General features: G+C 51.2%; 1 protein-coding gene across 1 annotated transcript; it reads right to left on the reverse strand.

Moving 5' to 3' along the window:
* Positions 1–1,128: 1,128 nt before the first annotated feature.
* PLA2G12B (phospholipase A2 group XIIB) lies at positions 1,129–17,038 on the reverse strand. The gene is made up of 4 exons (XM_054382473.1): positions 16,804–17,038; positions 9,215–9,303; positions 6,367–6,532; positions 1,129–1,247 (listed from the first exon to the last, which is right to left on the reverse strand). Exons 1-4 carry the CDS (start codon positions 17,036–17,038, stop codon positions 1,129–1,131), a joined length of 609 nt encoding a protein of 202 aa, XP_054238448.1.
* Between the last annotated feature and the right edge of the window lie 8,562 nt (positions 17,039–25,600).

Raw genomic sequence — 25,600 nt, forward strand, 5'->3', positions numbered from 1 at the left:
CAGTAGTAGCAGCTGCCTTTCAACAGGGAACACAGATGAGAGCTGCCTGCAAATGTTCTGTGTGGATGAAACTCCCTACGGGGCTTTACATTCTCATCTGGGGTGCAACAAAAGCTCCCCAGAGCAGATGGAAGCATTTACCCTGCTTTAGAAAGGCTATGCTTTACATAGCTGTGTCCCTGCCCCACAGAGCTGTGTCCCTACCCCTCCAGGGTTGTAGGCATCTCATTCAAGGCAACTGTGAGCCTCCTGTGTCCCTTCTGCTAAAGGTGGCAGTGGATACCCAGCCGGTTTGTATCGAAAAAGGGAACCTGAGGGAAAAGCTTTGATAAACAATATAGAAGGAAAATAATTGAATTGATTTGGATGACACTGCAAAAGAGATTAGCCTCCTTTCCTGAAACTGTGGGAGAGTGCTGTGATTTCACATCTCAAATGTGATGGGCTTAGGTACAAACTCTTCTGCCCAAATATGGATTGTGCCTCTATCACAGGCACTTTGAATCTTTCTCATGTGCAAAAAATTCCCAGACGTCTGATAGTGTTTTAGGGTCCACCAAGTATTTAAATAAACAGGGTCGTCAGGGTGTGTAATGAGAGGATGGAAAATGTCAGGGATGGGTGTGAGCAACATACTGAAAGCAAATTACCCCTCTTCAGTCTGTCACCAGTGATGGAAAAATGCGAGTGGTATATCCATGGACTGGGATTTTCAGCAGAAACCTGATTCCTTGCACTGCAAATCGGAGAGTGAAGGGGGTTGGGGGTAGCTAACACGTGTGTCTGAGGCAAACAAATAAGTAAAGCCTCTTGTGTTCGTAACCAGTACTGTGTCCTGCTTGCCTCTCCTGATCAGTCTGCAGAGAAAATTGGTATCAGATGACTCAGGTTGATGGGCTTGGAGAGGGGTGGCCTGGCTGGTGCACTGCACCTGTGGCAGACAGCAGGCATCGCTGCCCTGTACGCACAGGCTGCCTCCCCTCCCGCAGCCCTCGGCCCTAAAGCTGTAGTCCACGTTCCGAGGTCCCAGGTCCCCCCAGCCTGTGCAACACCAGTGGGCTGAAGAAATGGCTATGCTGAAGCTTGCTGTCAGAAAGGGGATGGTTGGCAGCAGGCTCCTGCTCTTCCTCACAGCTCATCTCGCTCTTCCTCGCTGCAGATGCAGGCACTCCTCTGGCTGTTCATGAAGGGCCGGCAGCCCAGGGTCCAGACAGCGTTGAACACCGTGTCTGCCATGGATTCGCAGGCTGCCAGGAAGGAAGAGATCATGGTGGTAGGTGAGCAACAGGCACAGCTGAGGGCTGAGGTGGAAGCTCCCTTAGCTTGAGCCCTGCACTCAGCTGTGGTGGTATACCAGGGCTTGGGGCTGCTGGTGGATGAGAACTTGGACATGAGCCAGCAATGTGCACCTGCAGCCCAAAAGACCAGTGGCATCCAGGGCTGCATCAAAAGCAGCATGGCCAGCAGGCTGAGAGAGGTGATTCTGCCACTCTGCTCTAGTGAGACTTCACCTGGAGTTGTGGAGCCCCCAACACAAGAAGGACATGGACCTGCTGGAGCGAGTCCAGAGGAGGGCTACCAAGATTATCAGAGGGCTGGAGAACCTCTCCTACAAGGACAGGCTGAGAGAGTTGTGATTGTTAAGCATGGAGAAAGGAAGGCTTTGGGGAGACCTTATAGTTATATTTCAGTATCTGAAGGGTAGAATGATAGAATCAACCAGGTTGGAAGAGATCAAGATCATCCACTCCAACCTATCACCCAGCCCTATCTAATCAACTAGACCATGGCACTAAGTGCCTCATCCAGGCTTTTCTTGAACATCTTCAGGGACAGTGACTCCACCACCTTCCCGGGCAGCACATTCCAATGGCCAATCTCTCTCTCTGTGAAGAACTTCCTCCTAACATCCAGCCTATACCTCCCCTGGCACAACTTGAGACTGTGTCCTCTTGTTCTGCTGCTGGTTGTCTGGGAGAAGAGACCAACCCCCAACAGAATACAACCACCCTTCAGGTAGTCGTAGACAGCAATGAGGTCTCCCCTGAGCCTCCCCTTCTCCAGGCTAAACACCCCCAGCTCCCTCAGCCTCTCCTCATAGGGTTTGTGTTCCAGGCCCCTCACCAGCTTTGTTGCCCTTCTCTGGACACGTTCCAGTCCCTCAACATCTCTCTTGAATTGAGGAGCCCAGAACTGGATGCCAGTACTCAAGGTGTGTCAAGCACCTGACCAGTGCTGAGTACAGGGGGAGAACAACCTCCCTTGTCTTGCTGGCTACACTATTCCTGATCCAGGCCAGGATGCCATTGGCTCTCCTGGGCACACTGCTGGCTCATGTTCAGCCTCCTATCAACCAGCACCCCCAGGTCCTTTTCTGTCTGGCTGTTCTCCAGCCACTCTGTCCCCAGCCTGTAGTTCTCCTTGGGGTTGTTGTGGCCAAAGTGTAGAACCCTGCACTTAGCTTTGTTAAATCTCATCCCATTGGCCTCTGCCCACCCATCCAGCCTGTCCAGATCCCTCTGCAGGGCCCTCCTACCCTCCAACAGATCAACACCTGCTCCTAACTTGGTGTCATCTGCAAACTTACTGATGATGGACTCAATCCCCTCAGCCAGATCATCAATAAAGATATTGAACAGGATGGGGCCCAGCACTGATCCCTGGGGGACACCACTAGTGACTGGCCACCAACTGGATGTGGCACCATTCACCACCACTCTCTGGGCCCGGCCCTTCAGCCAGTTCTTGACCCATTTCAGAGTGAATCTGTCCAAGCCATGAGCTGCCAGCTTTGCCAGGAGCTTCTTGTGGCAGACAGTGTCAAAGGCTTTGCTGAAGTCCAGGTAGACTACACCCACAGCCTGCCTGCATTCACTAGGCAGTAACCTGATCATAAAAGCAGATCAGGTTGGTCAGGCAGGACCTGCCCCTCCTGAATCCATGCTGGCTGGGCCTGATCCCTTGACCATCCCAGAGGTTCTCTTTGATTTCACTCAAGATGACCTGTTCCATAACCTTGCCTGGCACTGAGGTCAGGCTGACAGGTCTGTAGTTTCCCAGTTCCTCCTCCTGGAGGCTCTTTGCTCTCTTGGGTGGCACCAGTCTGGCACCAACTTCTTTTCTCCTAGCCCCTTCTTGCCTCTCTCAGGCTTTTCTCCTCACTAAGGGCACTCCAAAGAGCACTGTTTGCCAAGCAGATTTCTCGGAAGACCTCCACAGCAGTGTCTTTCCTGGCTCCTTGTCCCCTCAGTTTTGCCTACAGCCCCTGCTAACCCACTTTCACTGCTTTTGGGGAGCTCTGGTGCCAGCTTCCAGCCAGCATGAACAATCCTACTATTGCAGCAGCAGCAGAGCTGTTCATACAGCCTTCCTGACTGTCAGCTGTTTGTCATCCCAAATAAGAAGCCTAAAAGTTCTTGTTGATAAATAAACAGGTTAGTAACAGCTCTTTTAGGGTTTACTCACTGGCACTAACATTGATTGCTGCATGCATAATAGATTTGGGAAAGCCAAATCTTGGCCTCTCTGAGCACCTCCTGCTGCTCCAGAGCCTGCTCAGTTGGTGGGTGTTGGAAAGGCTTTGGTGAGTCAGGGGGAGAGCCAAGGCTTTGGATAACTGGCACTGCTGCAGCCACATGAGGAGAGTGCAGCTGCTCTTCCCTGCCTGCTTTCTCTGAGCTCCTGGTGACTCAGTGGAAAGGATCCCAGTTAAGAGCTGGGATGGTGGTGGAGGAGGACTATGTGACAGAATCATAGAATGGCTTAGGTTGGAAGGGACCTTAGAGATCATCTACTCCAACCCCTCTGCCGTGGCAGGGATGCCTCTCAACTAGACTTGGTTCCCCAAGGCTTTATCCAATCTGGCCTTAAGCACCTCCAGGGAGGGGAGGTAACCACAACCTCTCTGAGCAGCCTGCTCCAGAGTCTCACCACCCTTGTACTGAAGAACTTCCTAAGATCCAGTCTATGCCTGCTCTCCCTCAACTTAAAACCATTCCCTCTTGTCCTGTCACTAGACACCCTTATGAAAAGTCCCTCTCCAGCCTTCCTGTAAGTTCCTTTCTGGTATTGGAAGGCAGCTCTAAGGTCCCCCAGAGCCTTCTCTTCTCCAGGCTGAACAGCCCTCATCTTGTCTTTGTAGTTGAGGTGTTCCTGCCTTTGGATCATCCTTGTGGCCCTCCTCTGGACTAGCTCCAGCAGCTCTGCATCCTGCTTATGCTGGGGACCCCAGACCTGGACACAGTATTCAAGGTGAGGTCTTATAAAGCTGGGCACACCCCTCCTGGTGCAGCCCAGGATACCTTTTCCTTCTGTGCTGCTGACAGGAGCTGTTCAGAGCAGCCATGAGGACAGGGAGTGGCAGGTGTAGAAGGCAGGGCAAGGGAGGCAGAGCCTGGGGACCAGAGGGTGACTCAGAGTTTCCTGTGTGTTAGCAGCTACCTGTGCCTTCTGCAACAACCAGGACAGAGATGCTGGAGGAATCTAGTCCTACTTCACTATAGGCAGAGGTGGCTTGGCTCCGCCAAGGAGTGTGGGTTCTGTTCCACCTTAACTTCCTAAGATCTATCAGTCTGCTTCACTGCTGCAGGCAGAAGAGAAAAAGGAGGGATCTAAAAACTTGGCAGGAGAAAATCTGAAGAGATAGGAAGAGGCTGGCTTCACAAAGACCTGCAGATAAGGGTGACCGTGAAAGATTGGCTGTGCTTGACCTGTAGCACTTGTGTATCAGTCCACATCTCTGTGTTCCCTTGCTGACCTGGACAAGTCTTTCCAAACATTTATCTGTGATGAGGTAGAAAGCCACCTGCACTAGAACCAGTGTCAGGCAGATTTGTACATGTGTCCTAATCAGGCTGGAAAACAAATACTTGTTTAACTCTGCCTTGCAGTGGGGCAGGGGCAGCAGGGATGAAGCCCAGGGGGCTGGCTATGGTTAGCTGTGAGAAACTCAGCAGCACCACCAGTTTTGTTAGGCTTTGGGAACTGGCCTTTCTCAAGGGCTCTGCCAGTTTTTCAGATCAGAGCTGCTGTAAGTATCTTTAACTGTTTCAGTGTCACCAACTGATGGGAAGGTCTTATCTCTGCCTGTTCTGTGTTACTGCCACTCAGCCCATCTGCAAGAGATGGATACCAGCCTTGGAGGGGATGGGGATGCTCTGAAGTGGCTTCAGGAAGAGCAGTCTGGGAGAAGATTTCCTGCCATGGCTGACTTCTGGAAATAGCAAGGTAGATCCTTTCCCCTCCTCACACAAAGCAGAGGTGCTTTGTGTTAGCACAGAGGATTAAGAGGCTGGCTTGGGCTGTCACATGTGTAGCCTTCACAAAGTGAACATGTCTTCTGAGGAGCAGCTGAGGAGGAACTGGGGTTGTTTAGTCTGGAGAAAAGGAGGCTGAGGGGGAAGACTTTATTACTCTACTGAAAGGGAGTTGGAGCTAGGTGGGTGTTGGTCTCTTCTCACATGTAACAAATGACAGGACAAGAGGAAACAGCCTCAAGTAGCACCAGGGGAGGTTTAGGCTGGACATGAGGAGAAATTTCTTCCCTGAAGGAGTTGTCAAGCCCTGGACCAGGCTGTCCAGGGTGGTGGAGCCCCCATCCCAGGAGGAGTTTCAAAGTTGTGCAGATGTGGTGGTATCTCAGCAGTGCTGGGTGGATGGTTGGATTTTATCTAAAAGGTCTCTACCAAGCAGCCCAATTCTATGATTGTAAAAGCAGCCTTTACCAAGAAGCTTTTCTCAAAATTGCAGGCTGAGGATTTGGAAATTAAGCAAATTAAGCAAAACCAGGGTGACTCTTGAGCTGCTAACACATCACTAGAACTTTGTTAGCATGGGGCTTCTGAGCAATCCAGACCTCCCCACATCCTGCTGTGTCCCTGGTGCCAGTCATCTCTTATCTGTGAGCCAGATCCTAGAGAGCTTCTGTCCTTGGCTTTCCTGGTTTGTTGGCCCTTGGCCATGTAGAGGTTTCAGTGTGTGGCTTACTGGCCCTGGAAGGCTTTTTGTTCCCCTGACAAGGTGTTTGAACTCTCAGGGAGGATATCCAAGGGTTGAAGGAACTGCTTCTCTAGGGGGGGTTGCGTTGTTTGTGTTTGTTTTTCACTTCCACAAGTGCTTTGTAATGTTTTGCAAATGTAAATCGTTGTAGGTCTCTGGTCTGGGGACAGAAGTGCAGGGGGCAGGTGGAGGGGGCAGGTCTGCATTCTCACTGCTCTCTGACCCATCTATGACAAGCTCTTGGAGGGATGTGCTGCTCCCAACTGCAGAGTGTTACTTCTCTGGGCAAGGAGAGGGCTCCCTGCCCACACCCTGCCCTCCCTGCCACGGTTTGTTCCCCCCTCAGGGGCTGCCAGCCTGGAGGCCTACCTTCCACCTTGGAGACAAACCCCAGGCTGCGCTTGAGGTCGGAGCAGATGGAGTGGAGGCACCAGCGGAACTTGGCATCGCAGCGGTACTTGTTGGCCCCGCAGGTGTCGTAACAGATGTCCAGCTGGTTGCAGCACTTGGTCATGGCAGGGATGCCCAAATCTAGCTGGGGAAAGAGAGAAAAGCAGTGTCCCTTGGCTGCCTCCTGGCCTGGGACTCAAACAGCTGCCACTGGGTTGAGGTGTTGCAGAGCCCAGCTGCCTCCTTTTCCAGAAGCTACCCCTGATAGCTGGGGCAGCAGGAGGGAAGACATGGCCCTCCCTCACCAGCTAAAGAAATGCAGTGTAGACCACATTCCCCTCTCTCTCCTCTGTCTGCCTCTGGTAGAAAGGTGGAAAACACTTCCTCCAAAACCTTTCTCTAGTTCTAATTTGTCAAAGCTCATTGGAGGGCTTCCTGTCCTTGCCAGCAGTGGCAAAAGCCCCTTTTCACTTTTCTGCTTTTCCCACAACCTTGCCAAGTCCTGCTTCTTGGCCTAATCCATCTGCTATAAAAGCGTTGCAAGTGCCTCATTTCTCAGGGGTGCCCTTGTCCAGCCAAGAAAATACAGCTTGGGCAGGGGGTTCTTCTTGCTTGGTGGTAAACAGCAAGTGTAGCTAATAACCATGATGGGGAGGATGGGGCAGAAGGCCTGTCTTCTGGAGAGACTGGACTCATTAGCTTGTTATAAATTCTTCCTCTTTTTGGCCTTGCTCATGTAATATGCAGGAGATGAATTGTGTCTCCACCATCTGCCTAAGGAGGAGGCCCCACAGAAATGCCCACAGGGTTTGAAATTGCATTGAAATGGTTTAAGGGAGTCATCTAACATGAAAAATGGACTGTAAAGGAGAGGGGGTTTCAGAACAAGGACCTGACTAATTGCTACAGACCTCATGGGCAGCAGTAATGCATGAGCTAAATGGGAATTCCTGCTTTTAGTGCCCCCGGGAGTGCTTTTCCTCGTGGTTTCCAATACAATTTCATTAATTGTCTTTAAAATAATGAGTGGTGCAGCTTTAAAGCCCTTAGGCTGATTCAAAGCTCGGCAGAAGTAAAAGGCATGGGCGGGGAGAAAAGGCCAGGTGTGGAGAATGGCTTCAAGCATTGCTGTTTGCACATTGTCACTGAGCTGGCCCAGCACTAAATGTGTTCCCTGTCCTGTCCCAAGGGCAGGGGATCACAGGATGTTAGGGGTTAGAAGAGACCTCTGGAGGTCTTTGAGTCCAAACCTCTGCCAGAGCAGGACCACAGAATCTAGTGCAGGTCGCAGAGGAATGCATCCAGAAAGGTCTGGAAAGTCTCCAGAGAAGGAGACTCCACAACCTCCCTGGGGGGCCTGTTCCAGTGCTCTGTGACCCTCACAGTGAAGAAGCTCCTCCTCATGTTGAAGTGCAACTTCCTGTCCTGCTGTTTCCATCCATTGCCCTTTGTCCTATCACAGGGTGAAAGTGAGCAGAGGCTGTCCCTTCCTTCTTGACACCCAGCCCTCAGATATTTATATTTTTAAAATATATATTTTAATATATATTTCAATATCTTTATTATATAAAAATATCTATTAAATATAAAAAATTATTAATATTAAATTATTTATATATTTATATTTTTATCTATTTATTAGATCCCCTCTCAGTCTTCTGCTCCAGATTGTTCAGGACCTTGATAAAAATACATTTCTCTGTCCTGGTGCCCTTCTTGGCCAGGTACCCCCTTTGGTTGTTGTTCTTCTGTTTCACTGCCACCAGCAGTTGAGACCTTCATGCCTCCCTGACTGACAGTGAACTAGGCAGTGCTCAGACTGATGTGCTGCCTTGCTTGCCACAGGCATGCAGCCATAGCTTGTGGCAGTCCAAGGCAGACAGTTTGTCCTGTGACACCATACAAGTGAGATTTCTGCCCTTTTTCAGAGCTCTGGCTTCAGCTGCCAAGAGGAACCATCACATAGTGGCTGCTTAGGGCAGCCTAAGCCTTTCCCCTCTCCAGTATGGGAGGGAAAATGGCTGGAAAGGGCTTTGGTCAGATGGGACAGGCATGGATGGGATCAAGGTCCTTCCAGACAGCAGTTGTGAGTGTGGCACTATACTTGCAGTGAGAGGGTTACCTGCTGCTTTCTTCCTGCACTGGGAATGCTTCCTTTGGTGACTCTGGCCTTCAGAAGAGGCCACAGGCAAACTGGGGGCCAGCCACCAACAAAGGTGTCCAGCTGGGCAAATACTTTGCATGCAGAAAATGTGGTTTGGTCCTCCCTCGTCAAATTTTTCTTTGGTTTGGCGAAGTTTTTCTACTTTTCTCATTTTTTCCTATTTTCAGCTTATCTTGAAGTTGCTTCCTGTATGACAGCTACTTTAAAATCCCCTTTTCAGACGGCAAGAGTGTTTCCTGGCTGAAATGCAGGCTGAAGGGAGACATTCTCACTCCTGACAACTCCTTGAAAGGACGTTGTAGTGAGGCAGGCGTTGATCTCCCTAGTTAGACATGATAGGATGAGGGGAAGTGGCCTTGAGTTGCACCAGGGGAGGTTTAGGTTGGATACTAGAAGAAACTTCTTCCCTGAAAAGGTTCTCAAACACTGGAACAGGCTCCCCAGGGAGGTGGTTGAATCCCCATCCCTGGAGGTGTTAAAAAGAGATGTGCTGAGGGACATGGTTTAGCACCAGACTTGGTAGTGTTAGAAAATGGTTAGGCTGGATGACCTTAAAGGGCTTTTCCAAGCACAACAAGTCTGTGATTCTATAACAACATTAGTTTTTCCTGCTGTGATGAGAGGCTTGGGTCAGCTGGCAGTGGTGGAGGTGACAGTACATACACTTCCAGGTACCTTGAGCCCCAGAAAATTGGAGCTACAGCCGTTGGGTTCTTGGGGTTTGTAGTGAGGTCGCGGCATTGGAGCCTTCCCTGAGGAAGAAAGGAAGAATGTTAGGAAAGCAAATCCTCCCAGGAGTAGCACCAAAAAGCAAAGAATGACAGGCAGCTCCCCTTTGGTCTGCATCCCCAAACATTTCCATCTCCTCCAGGAGATGCAAGGAGGGAAGGACAGGTACTAGAGCTGGCTGTAGGACATTGACCCTTCTCTCAGCCTAGCTGGCACCTCCTCTGGCTTGGCTACTGGAGCACTGTGTTGTGTGTGAACAGTGTCTCCAGTGCCTCTCAAATGTGTAAGCTGGGCTGAGTCCAGTCTCTATGCCTAGGACTCTCCCTAGTCCTTACAAATGAGCAAGTCCCTCTTTGCAGTGTGGGGGTTTGCAGATGATCCTGCTTTGGCAGAGGGCTTGGGCTCAATGATCTCTGGAGGTCCTTTCCAACCTCTAATATTCTGATTCTTGCTGGAGCTAGTGCCTCACACTTCCCACACCTCTTAACTTTTTCACAGGCTTTTTGAGAGCTCTAACCAACTGGGGGTTTAACTCCTCCATGAAACTACTAGCTTAGCAAAGGGCTTTCTTCCCATCCTCAGTTCATTCTTGGAGTTTTGGTATGCTGTGGGTTTCCACAAAACTGTGCTAGACCTTTCATTCCTCATCTTGCTCTGAGCAGGAGGTCATCTTGGTCCATTTTCTACATGTAGCACTGCCATGTTTTGCTAATAGTTTTTATTCCTTTATCTCTGCTCTCCCTTGGTTTGCTTCTTAATATGCATAGAGGAGCAAGGATTTGCCCTGTGAATCATTTACCCAGTGTAGAAAGATCCCAGTGGGCAATGTGCTGAGTAGCTTCGGCAGTGATTGAATCTGTTTGCTTTGCTTTGAGGGTGTGCAAGCCCTCCTGTCTGCCTGCCAGCCCATCCTGGGGCTTTCTGTATGGCTGACAGAGGGTCTGGGTGTGAGGGGTGGGTGCCTAGGTAGGGTTGGGGTGAAAATTGTCCGTGTGTCCAGAGAAGGGTAGCAAAGCTGGTGAAGGGTTTAGAGCAGCTGTCTTGTGAAGGGTGGCTGATGGAACTGGGGTTGTTTAGTCTGGAGTAAAGGAGACTGGGAGGAGACCTTCTTTGCCCTCTGTAGCTCCCTGAACGCAGATTGGAGCCAGGTGGGGGTTGGTCTCTTCTCCCATGTAACCAATGATAGGACAAGAGCAAACAGCCTCAACCTGCAGCAGGGGAGGTTTAGGTTGGACACAAGGGGAAATTTCTTTCCTGAGAAGGTTTTCAAGCCCTGGACCAGGCTGCCTAGGGCAGTGGTGGAGTCCCCTTCCCTTCAGGGATTGAAATGCTGTGTAGATGTGGTGCTGAGGGACATGGTTTAGAGGTGACCTGGCAGTGCTGAGTTAATGGTTGGACTGGATAATCTTAAAGGACTCTTCCAACCAAAACAATTCTATGAAAGGAGATCTTGTCTATTCCCCGACCTGTCTCACTGTCTTTCTCTTACTCCTGCCTCAGCCCCCGTCTCCATCTAACCTAACACCTCCTGTTGGGGGAGGTCAAGCCACCAGGCTGCTTCAGTGCCTTGACCCCACTGTGCAAGGAGCTTGTTTATGGGAGAGGATTGTTCCCTGGAGAAGCTCTGGAGACCACTGCTCCAGGAGTCAGGATTTTCTGGACTGTTCCTTGATGTGTGTTCAGTGCTTGTTCTCTTTCTGTCCCAGCTGGGTTTATAAAAAGGAGATCTCAAAAGCAGAGTGAGGTGTTAAAACAAGACATTTGAACCCTGCTTGGGAAAACTTTGTCAGCTCTGTGAATGCTCCAACAAAAACATCTCTGAGCTGAGCCCTCTGGAAGTCCATCACCTCTAAGCTTCTGCTTCCCTGAGCACTGCCAGAGAATTTATAGCAGCAGAAAATAGATCTCATTTCACCCTTCAGGCAGGGTTGGGTTCTTCTGAACTCCATTCCCACTCTTTTCTTCTTGTCAGCACTGGAATTAAGAAACTCCCCTCTCTCTTTCTGTCAAAGTACCTAAAATACCAGTAGTTCATACAGCCATAACTCTGTGCTTGTTCTTGAGAAGGCCTCAAAGTGAAATGCTGCTAGAGATCTTAGGTAGGAATCTTCCCAGCACCTTCTCTGGCAATGAAAAATTGCCAGAGTGGTTTTGTCCAAACAACAGATTTGCAACAAATGAACAACAAACTGAAATCCTGCCCACCTGTGAGATGCCAATAATGGCCAGATTTCTCCTACCATGCAGAAAGGCAGTGTGCACCAAGGATTTAGTGGTCTGCAGGCCAAGATAAAGCTCTCTAGCTGATGTTACCACCAGCTGATGGCTTTGTGTGGGAAGGTCTCTCTCAGGACAGCAGTTACTATTGTGTTTGTACCCTTTTGGCCCCTTTTCACAGAATCCCAGCATGGTAGGGGTTAGAAAGGACTTCTGGAGATCATCCAGTTCAATCCCCCTGCTAAAGCAGGGTCACCCACGGCAGGCTGCCCAGGGTCACAATGTTCAGTTGGGTTTGGAATATCTCCAGAGAAGGCAACTCCACAATCAGGGCTCTGGCACTCTCACAGTAAAGAATTCTTTCCTCCTTTTCAGATGAAATTTCCTGGGTTCCAGTTTGTGCCTGTTGTCCCTTGTCCTGTCACTGGGCACTGCTGAAAAGAGTTGGCTCCATCTTCTTGCCCCCCTTCCCCCCTTTATCTGTTAATCAGATCCCCTCTGGGTCTGCTCTTCTCCAGCCTAAACAGCCTCAGGTCTCTCAGCCTTTCCTCCTCACAAAGACTCTCCAGTCCCTTCAGCATCCTTGTAGCCTCCACTGGACTCTCTCCAGTTGTTCCCTGTCTCTCTTGAACTGGGGAGCCAAGAACTAGACCCAGTCTTCCATATGTGGCCTCACTAGAGTAAATATGAGGGAGAGAAGAACCTCCCTCACCTTTTGAATAGATCAGATCTGCTTTGTGCTCCAGGTGTAATTTTCTGCAGGAAAGTGCAGGAAGCAGAATTTTGAGCAGATAGAGCTGAGTTGAGTAGTAGACAAAGAGCACAAATCAGTTGGCTGCAGCACTCCACTGTTGTGGGGATTATCTTTGCACCAAAACAAGGCTCAAGCCTGTTGAGCTGACAACAGCTTGCACATTGCACTGTTTGGTGGTTATGCTGTTAAGAGAAGCAGTTACATCTGTGTGTGGGCTGAATCTATCACCTAAGGCTCTTCAGCAGCATCATGAGATGAGGACTGCACCCAGGTCTTGGTGCAATTCACTGCCTCCTTGCTCATTTTGAAAGGGATGAAAATTGGGGCTCAGAATTCAAATGGTCCTGAACCGAGTTAGGAGGCAGAGGCAAGCTCAAAATCCAAGACTGATTTTGCAGTATGAGATCAAATTTTCATGGCTTGCTTGTAGCATTGGCTATAAATTGTGTTCCTGCAGCACATTGTCAATTAATGGGATAAGGTGGCAAGGCTTGTTTGGAGGTAGGGAGATGAGAGATGGTTTCCAGAGAAAACCTTCCCTTAAGCTGAAGTTGCAGCTTCCATAATGTCTTAGGGGACTTCAGCACCTCCCCTATGAAGAGAGACTGAGAGCCCTGGGGCTGTTTAGTCTGGAGAAGAGAAGTCTGAGAGGGGATCTGATCAATGTCTATCAATAGCTGAGGGGTGGGGGTCAAGTGGAGGGGGCCAGGCTCTTTTGGGTGGTGCACAGTGACAAGTCAAGGACCAATAGATACAAGTAGAACACAGAAGGCTTCACCTCAACATGAGGAGAAACTTCTTTACAGTGAGGGTGACAGAGCACTGGAACAGGCTGCCCAGAGAGGCTGTGGAGTCTCCTTCTCTGCAGACTTTCAAAACCCTCCTGGATGCATTCCTATGTGGACTACCCCAAGTGATCCTGCTTTGGCAGGGGAGTTGGACTGCATGATCTCTGGAGATGCCTTCCAACCTCTGACTTTCTGTCACTCTGTGATTAGAAAGCTGTCCTGAGGGGTGGAAAAAACAATCCTCACATGAGAATTGTGGTGATCATCAAAACACTGAACTGCCTTCAAGAGGAGCCCTTGTAGGAAACCTTCCTCCCCCTCTGAAAAAACAAAGCTTAATCATTCATAAAGTGCCCCTTTGTGAACTCTTTCTCAGCTAGGTAAAGTCCAAGACACCACAGCTAACCTCTCTCCCACATCTTGTTTCCTAGCTGACAGGAACCCCAAAGCACAGCAGAAATAAGAGGTGTCCTTGACTGCCTGAGCATCGACTCAGGGCTCTTGTTATCTTCTACTGCTTTCTCATTCTTACAGGCACATCTGAGATGGGGGACAGGACTTGGTGGGTCACACTGCCTGCTTTGCTAGCTGTGCTTCACCAGGGGCATGTTGTGGTCTGTCTGTTTGCTTTGCTGGGGAGAGATACCAGAAGGCAGCTGCAAGCACGGCAGGGACCTGCCCAGCAGCACATTGAAGAGCAGCATTGATGTGAGCCTTGCTGAGAAAGCCTCTTCTTGGTCTACTTCAGGGCACTGCCTTGGTGGCCTGGCCTTAGAAGTTGAGTTCCTAATGGGGAGTGAATTTCCCTGATGCATTTGAATCTCTCCAGGCTGTTGTAGCTGTGCCAAGAGACTGGAAACCAGCCAGCTGGCTAGAAGAGCTGCTGGTGGTGCAGGAGGTCTGAGGCACTGCAGTACTGGCACTGCTGGCAGGGGGAAGGGAATGGATGTCTGGGTGAATAGATGCTCTCCGGGGGCTCTGCTGTTTCGAGTGGTCCATTGTTATTCCTCTGCCCTGGGCAAAGCAGGCTTTGAGCAGACACTACCCATACTTACCACAGCCTTTTACTACTGCTTGGAGAGCCTGGCTTTGAAGGCTCTTTTCCCACAGCCTGGCTGTGCCTCCTCATCTTAAGGTCCTCAGGATGTGAGGTAAAGCACTGAAGCTCTGCCTGGCCAGGGAGCTGGAGGAAGCTATCAGGAGATTTATTCCCAGTTCAAGCTGTTTGCCCCAAGATGCTCCAGAGAGATTTTGTAAGGGGATATTTGCCAGCAAGTGCTAGAGTTTCCCTTGTGTCCTGATTTAAGGGAGTCATCCATCAAGTTGTTTGTTTTCAGACCTTGCTGCCTCCTGAGGAATCAAGAGGAGAGCCTTACAGCCAGGACAGCCAAGTGCTGTGTGCTCAGCTGAAGATGGATGTGGCAATCACAGGTGAGTCCTGACCTTTACTGTAGCAAAATAAGCTACTATTGGTGTCTCTTGGCTGAATTGAAAGACAGTAGAAAGCATTATTTTTGCTTTGTGCCTGGGGAAAAAGCAATCAGGCCCTGATTCAGCAGAAAGATGGTAAAGATGCTTTGTACTTTTCCCTCTGGGTCCTAGTAGTTTGGGGTTGTCCCTGCATCCCCTCCACTTTGCAGTGTCTGTGCTAGGAAGGGTCCAGGAATACCCTTGGAGGCACAGGAGCCAGAGTTTCAGTAGTTTGCTCCTTCAGCCAGTGATTGATGAGTTGTTCAGCAGAGGACAAAAACAGAGCTCATAATGTGCTTGTTTGTTTTCTTTTCCAGGTACAAGCTTTCCCCAGTAAGTAGCAGGATGCTCCCAGGGAGCAGGCAGGGTTTGCACCTCTCCATGGAGATGCTTTCCCCTGCCCAGAGGATGGGGACCAGGACAAGGAGAGCTCCAGCCTCGGGATGTGCCTAAGAGTGCACAGTAATTCCTTCAGGACTTGGTGAGTCCTGAGACTCCCTGAGATGAGCTTGTGTCAGCCTTCCCAAACCTTGCCTCAGGCAGGCTGCAGTCCTAGCCATGTTATGTTCACTACCAGGGTTTTCAGTCACTACATTAAGAAGGGCAAGTCCCTTTCTGCTCTGAACTTGGATCGTGGTGTGGACCCAAAAGGAGGTTGTCACACATGGTGTGGGGCTGCCACACCATGGGCCTGGGGACAGGCTGCCTCATAGGCAAATGGCCTCATCCTGTGTGTTGTGGGGGCCTCCTCCTGTCACCAGTGGGCCCCCTGGAGCATCTGTGGCCCTCCTGAGCTGCTGCAGAGAGGCTACCCTAGCTGGGGAGTCCTGTGGGCCCAGGCTGAGCAACCAAGGCCCCTATGGACTGAAGTCATGGGCTGAGACATTTAGGTCTCCCTACAGGTCCATGGGGCTGAGGTGTGTGGCTTGATGCTCTCTCTTTGCTGTTAGCATGGGGCCTGAGGAGCAGAGCTGTTAGGAGCAGGAGGGCAGATATGTGCACAGTAGTTAAAAACAAACCCAACAACTCTTAAACCTTCCTTGTGTCCCCTTTGGCTAAGGGTGGCCTATCTGCCCTCACCCTGACAGGGAGCTCAGGTCCCAGCACTGCAGCATCTTTCTCCCAGCACGCTCACGGCTGGTCTGGGAGGTGCTTCCCTCCTGGGTGGCATTCCAGACAGCCCTGTGCAGGCTGGTTAGGCACAGCATGAAGCCCACATTCTGGAAGAAATGGGATGCTTGTGGACTGAAGCTGAGTTGGAGGGGTCTCTCCAAAGCCTCGAGTCTGTGTCTGACAACCAGTGCTTAGGGAAGGAGAGGAGTTGACATTGCCTCTGTGCTCACAGCCATCCTGTCCAGATGGTCACTGGGGGCCGTGGGATGAAGTGGGGAAGAAAGGGCAGGTGTGGATGGGCAGGCTGAGGTGATAGAGGGAAGTTACTCTGTGGGGACAATTGTAAGGAGGCTGGGGAGAGGGCTGTTCCCAAATGGGTTGTTTTAGCAGTACCTTGCTGATGGTCTGTGCCTCCCCCTGGCCAGTGCCCCACAGCCCTGCTCCATAGAGAGCTGCCCTGCTACACCTCCACGTGCTGGGTCCCCTGCCCTGCCTGCACTCCTCCTGTCCTGGTCTCCCAGAGATGTCACCCCCTTTGTCCTGCCCCCAGGACAAACCAAACTCATCTTTTTGGGTAAATCACTACAGGCCAAGGCAGGCAGCAGCTGTCTCATTGCACCTTGAGTACTAAAGGTTCCTTTGTGGTGACAGCACTTGTGGTTCATCTTCCTGCTATCTCCCCTTCTCCAGCCCAGGTTATTGGCCAACACACAACTGCTGAGTAGTGACACTCCCAAGGCTGCTGAGATTAGGGCTGCTGGCAGTGCTAACAACCCCTTCTGAGTCAAGGCTGTACAGGCTGCTTGTCCTCCCTGCCAGAGCCTCCCTGCTTACCCTGGTCCTCCTCTCCTGGGGTCTGCTGAGCAGCCTGGTTATCTACATGTCTTTCCTGTAAGACCTGTGTCCTCTCCTCACAACCCCTTGCACTCTGCACAGCAGCTGCAAGATCAGGCTGTTCTTGGTGAGAGGGAGAGGCAAGGGTTCAGTGTCTCTGAGCTGGCAGTAGTAGAGAAGTGACTCTGCAGAGGCTTTTCTCTGCTGAACATAGCAGCAGTCACATCGTGGGCAGGAACTGGCTGTGGTCTTGGGGGAGGAGAGTGCTGTGGGCTTCCACATGAGAGGAAAAGAGGGAGGAAGACAGAGCAAGGAGAGAGAGGGCAGCAGGAGTGAGGCTCACTTACCATATCGACATCTGTACTGACAAACGCCGTTTTTTCCCCCAAGCAGTTCCAAGAAGGAGTCAAAGTAGCTGTTGACTGTTTCGAAGCTGTCCCGGATGGTCCCAATGCCCCACTCTGAGTAGGATGACTCAGCCTGGGCAGCCCCCTGGGCACTCTTCTCCTGGCTGGTCTCCTCGGAGCATCGCCCGAAGCCCAGCGTCAGGCACAGAACTGCTGCCTGCAGGAGCAGCCACATGCTGCAGTCGGGCTCCAGGCTCCGCAGCCCTGGTCTGGGGAGGAGTGGGAGTGAGCTGCTGTGTGTAGGAGGCAGGTAGGGAAGCACCCCCCCTCCCCTGGACTTTAGACACTGCTGAGGGAGCCAGCATGAGGTCACCACAGTCAGAGTGCAAAGTGCACCATGGAGGTTTCAGCCATGTTCATCTTGCAAGCAGCAGGAGGGTTTGAGTTTCACAATCCCCCTGGAACAGGCTCAGGCCCTGCAGCACCATGGCTTCAGCTTCCCCCAAAAGGGATCATTCCCGGGGCTGCTGAGTGGGGTCTGTCTGCCTGTGGAGCACGTGGAAGACCCTCCACCTGCCCCACCAAGGCAGGGACTGCCCTACTCTCTCCCCAACCAGCTGGGAAATGAACCCTATCCCTTTGTCCAAGGTTTCTGCTGCTCAGACTGTGAAGGAGCACCCCTCAGCTTTTTCCCATGCCTTTAGGGCACATGATAGGGTGGGAATCCCACCCTTGCTGTGGGGGAATTCCTCCTAGCAAACACTGTGGGGCAGTTGTCATGCCAAGAGGCTTCCCATGCCTGCACACTCAGAGCAGGGTGCCTTGCAGGACAGAAAGGGGTGGCAGGGAGCCCCACATCATGCTCTGCTATGGCTAGAGGGTGCTGTTGGGCCTTGCAGAGGTTGATCCAGCAGCTAGGAGTAGTTTGGGTTTAGAAACACTGGGTTTAGAAACCCTTGGCATGTCCCCTCCAGTTATGGGATTCATGATGTAGATGAGTATTTGCCATTGGTGGAGCTCCTGAGGGTTGATGTTAGGTGGTGGTTACAGCTTTTGCCTAATGCCAGAGCTACTGAATGAAGCGTGGTAGCCCAGAGTGAGGAAGGGCTGGCACTGAAACCAAAGGCAGGTAACAGGCTTGGGGGGCAGCTGCTGGCCTGGCAGTGGGGTGGGACTGGTTTGTCAGGAACTGGGGCCTGCACAGCTGGTGGAAGTTTCAAAGGAGTCACTCATGAGAAGAAAGCAACCAAATGAACACCAAAAGACAAGGCAAACCATTGACAAAGAGTAGGGAGGGGGAGGCTCTACCTGTCAAGTGGAGGGCAAGGAGGAGACAAGCAGTGGGGCTTTCAAATCTGTGACAAGCATAGGTGCCAGATGGTGACATCTCATTGTTTTACAGGAGGCTCAGCCCCTTCTGCAGTGCCAGAGCCACCCAGCACCTGCCTGCCTGTGACCTTCTGCGTACAGCCATCTGTTACATGCTCCAGACAGGAGATAAGGAGGAGGGACTACAGCCAGGTAAACCAGAGAAGAAGTGGGGCAGTGGAGCAGTGGAGCAAACAAGCTGGTTAGTCCCTTTGCTATGAAATGGTGTGGAGCTGGAGCCAGCTGCTGCTGCTGCTCTCTTCTTCCATCTGTTCTGGTGCCCACTGCTGATCACATTCATGTTGAGTGCTCCCTCAGAAGGGGGCCTGGGGCTTCCTCAAGTCAGCAGCCAGAGGTGGTTTGGTTGTACAGCCACAGCTGATACTTGTGTGGTGCCACCCTGAAGGCTGCTATGTAGCTGGAGCTGCAGAATGCTGTCCCAGCTCATGGGGAGAAGCTTGGCTAAGCTATTGGATTGAAGGAACGTACGAGGTGTGCAGGATGTCCCAAGGGAACCTCAAAGCAGCTTCATCTTTTGAAAAATGAACCCAAGGAGAGAGGCAGGGAGTGTGGGAAGGGAGGTTGGCAGTGCCCAAGCTGCAGATGAGGGTGGGATGGGGAGCACTGTAATGCCTGGTGAGGAATTTAGGGTGTTGTTTGGGGTTGAGCTAGAGGTGCCAAGATCTGTCCCCTGGAGCCTGGGAGCCAGCAAGTCCCTGCTTCCAGTGAGCTTTTTGTGCACAGGGTTTCGTCACTGGCAGGAGCACTTTGCAGCCTGTCCTGCTGTTCAGACCAGGCTGGGGGCTGGTCTGTCACTCAGGGGTGGGAGTGGGCTGCAGTCCCTGGAATTCTCTGCTGAGAAACCCCAGGGAAGGCCGAGCTGGGTTCAACAGTCCCATGCTGGGTCTTGCACTGAGTGGAGCTGCTTGTGCCGCTGGTGGCTAAGTCATTGCCCTGTGTGATGTGCTGGTTTGCAGTCTCAGTGCTCCCTGCCCTGAGAAACAGAAGTTGATGTCAAAAAGCAGCAAAATAGTTCTTCAGAAGCAGCTTGGAAGCATTGTGGGGAGCCTCTGGGTGGCTGTGCCTGCTGCTGCTGGGCTTTGATGCAGAGCCTTTTAAGGTTGTTCTAGAAATAGAATTGGGTAGATTTAGATTGAATGTTAGGAAGAAATTCTTCCCCATGAGGGTGCTGAGACACTGGTACAGGTTGTCCAGGAGGTGATAGAAGCCTCCTCCCTGGAGGTTTTGAAGGCCAGGCTGGATGTGTGAGGTGTCCCTGCCCATGGCAGGGGGGTTGGAACTGTATGATTCTTGAGGTCCCTTCCAACCCTAACGATTCTGTGCTCTGGAGGCAGTTCTGGAACACAGCTCATCACTTGGCCCCTGGTGGCTGGTCCATGCACTGCCGAACACGAATAGACGGGGGAGGAAATGTCAGCAGGACTGCAGAGGATGCAAGCCACAGGAAGTCTTGCATGAGCTGTCCCTGCCACCGGCCTGGAGGTGCTGGCTCTGGACAGCGCCGAGCTCGGGCCGTTTGCAAAAGCGAGTGGAATTAGCCAGGAAAGCTGAACAGGGCAGGGAGGAGCAGCTGGCAAAGTGCAGAGCCTGGGGAAAGAGGAGTCAGAAATTTTCCTGCTAGCTAGTCACTTGTCCTGGAATACAAAAAGCAGGCTAACTGCTGTCCCAAAACGTGGCAGCCCCTTTGCCCTGCCTCAGGGATGAGCCATGCTCCTGCCTTCCTCCTGCTGCTTTCCACTCCTCCCTACACTGCTCTCCTGAGACTGTTTTGCAGTTCAGCTGGAAATAGCTTGGTTGCACCCAAACTGCAAGATCTGAAGAGCAGAAAAAATGTAGGATTGTGTAAAACAGGACACCTGCCCCCGCCCCCCCCCCTCCCCAGTTATCTCTGGAATTGCTACTCAGGCTCACAGCTGCAGAGTGAGGACTTCTTGGAGATGTGCACAGCAGGTACCTGCAGGTTGTCTGACCTTACTTTGCCCCGTGTGGTTAGAAATGCCCCCTCCCCACGCCAATTTTCCTTTCCCTAAAGATCTGAGAGACACAGATGTTGTTTGCCATGATGGTGAACTCTGAGGACTGGTTTGTGAACCTCTTCTTGACCTGAGGAGAAGCAGCTCCTGACTCCAGGCATTCATTGCTGACTCTGTAATGCTTAGCAAGGGACCAGCCCTGGGGCTGTCACTGGCTCCTCAGGCTGCCAGCAGCCTGCTCCTGTCAGAGGGGAGGCAGGGCTGCTTGAGCTGTCAGGGCATGTGTCCCCCCATGCTGATGGCAGTGAACCCCATCCCATGGGAAGCTGGAAGCCCTCTTGGCTTTGCCAAAGCAAGCGCTGCTCCTTGCATGCTGGGAGGGAAGAGCAGGGGCTGGCTCAGCTCCTTGTGTGGTGCTGTCACAGACCAGGCTGGGACACAGGGGCATGGGCTTTGCCAGGGTCCTTCCCTCTGTGCTCTGCTGGGGCCGTGGAGGAGGGCAGAGGGTGAGGGACTGAGCTCTCTCTCCACCACTTTTGGTCAGCTCGGTGAGTTGTTGGTTGATGTTGAAGCAGGGCCTAAGCGGGGGGGGATCAGGCAGCTCATGGTTGAGGTTAGTGGTTGGTTCAAAGGCAGCCTTGGGAGCCTGATGAGTCACTGGTTAACAGAATGAGAAATGTAGCTTGATGATGAAATGCCTGAGTCCCTCAGAGAGTCAGGGCAGAGGCCAGCAGCTGGAGGAGGATGGGTGGATACATGAAGACCCCCTGCCTCAGGTGGGCTGTGTGCAAGTTCATGGCTTTCTTCCAGTGGTGCCCAGCAACAGGACAAAAGGTAATGGGCACAAACTTGAACTTGGGAAGTTCCATCTAAACACGAGGAGGAACTTCTTTACTTAGAGGGTGGTGGAGCACAGGAACAGGCTGCCCAGAGAGGTAGCAGAGTCTCCTTCTTTGGAGTCATTCAAAACACACCTGGATGCCATCCTGGGTGACCTGCTCTAGGTGAACCTTCTCTGGCAGGTTCATCTGGACTGGATGCTCTCCCAAGGTTCCTTCCAACTCCTACCATGCTGGGATTCTGTGATAGTCTGGCCCAGTGTCTCCTGGAGGTCCCTGGACAGATCACTTCAGCCTTGTGCTGCCTTCCCCTATCCGTAGGTGCTGATACTGTCAGATCCTTTTTCCTTCCTCTTCATCCTATCCTGCCCTGCAGCCATTCGCAGGCCTCTTTCCTATCCTTGACCCTACCCTGCATTGTTCAGCTGCAGATGTTGAGGTTCTTGACTGTGGGAGGGACCCTACCTGTCGGGTGGCAGTGTTGATATGCTTGAATGCATCCTGGCTGCATCCCCCAGTAACATCTTGGCCAGCAGGACGAGGGCAGGAATTGTCCACCTGTACTCAGCACTGGTGAGGCTGCACCTCAAATACTGTGGTCAGTTTTGGGCCTTTCACTACAAGAAAGACATTGAGGTGCTGAACCATGACCAGAGAAGGGCAACAAGGCTGGTGAAGGGTCTGGAGAACAGGACTGGTGAGGGAGCTGGGGTTGTTTAGTCTGGAGAAAAGGAGGCTGAGGGGAGGAGACCTTCTGGCTCTCTACAACTCCCTGAAATCAGGCTGAAGCTAAGTGGGGCTTGGTCTCCTTAGTAACAAGTGCTAGGATGAGAGGAAATGGCCTCAAGTTGCACTAGGGGAGGTTTAGGTTGGACATTCGGAGAAATTTCTTCCCCAAAGGGGGGGTTGTCAAGACCTGGACCAGGCTGCCCAGGGCAGTGGTAGAGTGCCCATCCCTGGAGGCATTTCAAAGCTGTGTAGATGTGGTGCTGAGGGACATGGTTTAGTGGTGACCTAGCAGGGCTGCGTTAATGGTTGGACTGGATGATCTTAAAGGTCTTCTACGCTCAAAATGATTCTGTGATTCTTTGTCCCATGGTCATGCCCTAGGTACAGCTGTGCAGCAAGAGCCTCAGATACCCAGCTAGGATGGTGGGATGCTGCAGTGCATAAGCACTGGTCAGACCCTCAAGTTTTCCCTTTTTCCCTGGGAGGCACAAAGGCCATCTAGGCCCCCCAAATCCTGGGCAGATGCCTCAGGCTGTGTGCAGAAGAGGTGGCGCAGCCCCACTCGTCTCAGGAAGGAAAGTTGGGAGCTCCGTCTTGCCCCCTGAGGCTCCGGTGTTGCTAGCTTGGCAATACCAGCTTGGTGGCCAAGCTGCCAGCAGGAGTCTCACACCTACTTGCAAAGGGGCAGCCCCACTTCAGCCATTACCACCCTGGGGTGAGGACAGTGTCCCCTGACTGGAAGGCAGCCCACAGCTACCCCAGAGCGTTGGCTCAAGCTTTGTCTCAGAGGGGACAGAGCCAGACAGCTGCTCATGCTCTCCTGCCACTTTACAGAAGGGCACAGCAGCTGCCGAGCAGCACCAGGGCATAGCTGGGCATGGAATCAGATCAGTTTCCCAAGCTAAAACGGCCCTTGTTCCCCTCAGCCTTGGTTCCAAACCTGACAGCACAGCAGCTGTGGCTGAGGGGTGCTTGAGGGAGAGAGGGCAGGTCCCTTTCAGCAGCACAAGGGTCCAGTCCATGGGCCAAAGGATCAGGAGTTCTAACCAGCCCTTCCTATGCTTCTTTCAGGTTTCAGGTGGCCACAAAAGAAGTCTGAATGCCACTGGTGATGTGAGCTAGTGAGGCACAGGAACACCTGTAGTGAAGTCCTGATGATGGAACACATCAGCTTGCCCTTCCCACAGGTAGGTGCTGTTGGTGTGCAGCAGAATAGTCCAATCTGGCTTCCCCTCCCCAGAACTACTCAGAAAAACAGGTGGTTTGACCTCTTCAAGAAATAGGGTTTGTCATCCCTGGAAAGGTCTCTCAGCAGCTGACCCTTTGTTGTGCCTGTTTGTGGAGTTTGAAGCCAGGAGGTTGTGTGGTTCCTATGTTGCTATTAAACCCCACACCAGCTACTGCCATCAATCAATCCATTAGGCAGAGCAAGGGGCTGACCCACACTTCTCCCCCAGAGCAGCTCAACTCCTCACCCAGTTTTGCTCACAAGCAGCTCTCAGCCCAGTGCTGCCTGCCTGCCCCTTTTGCAGTCCATTAGAGCCCTTTCCAAGTGAGACACAAGCTAGGGGCTGAGCACAAGGCGTCTGTCATTTGTGGGGTGGGCACCCTCTGCACCTGCCCACCAAAACCAGGAAGGGGGAAAAGAGAGCTCAAGTTGCAGGAAACACAGAGAGGGCTCAGCAAAGGTGTGTGCCCAGGGTTCCAACAGCCATACACCAGGAGAGCTTGGTGTGGAGGATTTTTCACTGCTAGCGGCAGTGGCTTTTATTTTAAGCCCTTTTTTTTTTTTTTTTTTTACATTAAAAATATTACAAAAGAATGTAACAGTAAGGCAGTTTCTCAGTTATCAGTCACTGTGAGCCAAACAGTTTTCAATCCTCTTTAATACAAAACTAGATTCTCACAGGAGCCACACTCTCGATCCAAAAGCCTGTTGGGAGATGAAGGGGTAAAGCAGAGAGCAGCAGCAGCATCCCTCACACAGTCAGTGTTTGGTGCCTGAGTGCTGCTGCAGTGGAGAAAGAGGAAACAGGAGTTGGCTGCAGCCTAAAAGAAAAGGTAAGCTTCTCCTTTTTCTTCCAATAATCTAGAATGTTTAGGTCTGATGTGCCTCAGCAGAGCTGAGCTTGAGTTTTGAGGGCTATTGTTTTGTTTTCAGCCAGGTGAAATGTTCCACTGTCAGAAGACAAACTCATGGTTTTCTCCCTGAAGAACTGCAAGTCACTGAGTAAGTTCCCTGCTTTCAAAACTTGTGCACTAAACCATTTTTCCTCCTCAATGCATTCTGAAAATGCTGTTGAGCACTGGAAGCACTCAAGAGTAGCTGAGGTGTTGGGAGGTAAATGTTCAGCAACCTTCCACAGACAAGGAGCCTGCGAGAAGTTCTTGAGCTTCTTGTTCAGCAAGAGATGGGGGACAACAAAGCCCAAACCATGGCTTACTATCAACCACTGAACTGTGATTCCTCATTGCTTCAATGAGGAATCATAGAATAGTCTGGGTTGGAAGGGACCTACTGAAGGTCATGTAGTCCAAGCCCCTCTGCAGTCAGCAGGGACATCCCCACTAGAGCAGGTTGTCCAGAGCCCTTCAACCCTTCCTTTCTTCCACTACAGCAGTACCTAAAGCAGTCACTGACACCTTTTTAGTCAGTATTTCTCTTTTACCTTAAGTGAATGCTGCAATTTTTCAGCTTTTAATGATTTTAATGCATCAAGTAAGCACTCACTTCAGGAAACAAAAACCCAGCTTTTCTGTAACAGCAACCCCAGCCACTGTTTGCTAAATGTGTTTGTGGTGGCAAGAGCCTAATTTCTCTTTTATTTTTTTTTTCCTGTTAGAAAAGCTGCCTCAGAGCTATGGAGAGAAAATTCCGTGCCACAAAGGTAAGGCTCCTGCACCACCTCCTTCTTTGTGTTCTGTTACCTGCAGGCAAGCAGTGGGACTTGCCTGCAGGTATGGTTGCCCTTTTCTTTTGGAGCTTAAGGAAGTTAAAAGAAAAAAGATAGGAAAGAGAAAACTATGGATAGGAATGGAGATGAATGGCACTGTGTGAGAGGGAGAAAAATCAGGTAAGGAAGTAGCAATATGACTGATTTTGTTAATGATTCCAATTTAGCCACAAAACATGCTCTGAGAACCTGGTTTTTTGGGTGACTATCAGATACTGCTCTTGTGTGCCAGCTCCTGTGAATAAATGAGCAGTACAGACATGAGGTGGAACTATTTCTGATTTGTCTTTTTATTTGTTTCCTTAAGTGCTGGATGGATTTTGTTTCACATCTGCCAAAAAGCACAGGGAAAAAGGCAGGAAGGTGCAGGGCTAAGATGAAGCAGGTACATAGGTCCCAATGCTAAGAACAGGCTCAGTAGAGGTTTAACAATGCATTTTCCAGCAAAGGTTTTAAATTGTCTTCTGAAAGTACACAGTTATCTCCAACTCTTAGTACCTTACACTGCACTCTCGGTATTCCAGAGGTATTTCTAACACCTTACAGTTGGGTTTCATCTACGTTCTGGCTCAATTTTCAAGATTTTATTCAGGTTAAATATTGAATTCATGAAAACTGGAATTTCTTCCTTTGATAAAGACTTCAGGCTTGACCCCCTAAATCAGTAAAACCATCATCATGCAGAAGATCAGACTGTCTGGGAGGGGCCCAGTGCAGCTCACTTGGATTCTTGCCCTGGTGCTAGTGGAACACGTAGACATTTTGGTACAGGTCCTACTGCTGAAGAGAAGTGGTTGGAGGGAAGTAAACCTCCCTGCAGCCTCTCCCCAGCCTGCTCAGCTGCTCCTGTGCAAGGGACAAGGGCACAGCAGTTACTCCTCCTGCAGGACCTCAAGCTCAGCAACTACAGCAG

This window comes from Indicator indicator, chromosome 7, assembly GCF_027791375.1.
Source record: "Indicator indicator isolate 239-I01 chromosome 7, UM_Iind_1.1, whole genome shotgun sequence".
NCBI lineage: Eukaryota > Metazoa > Chordata > Aves > Piciformes > Indicatoridae > Indicator > Indicator indicator.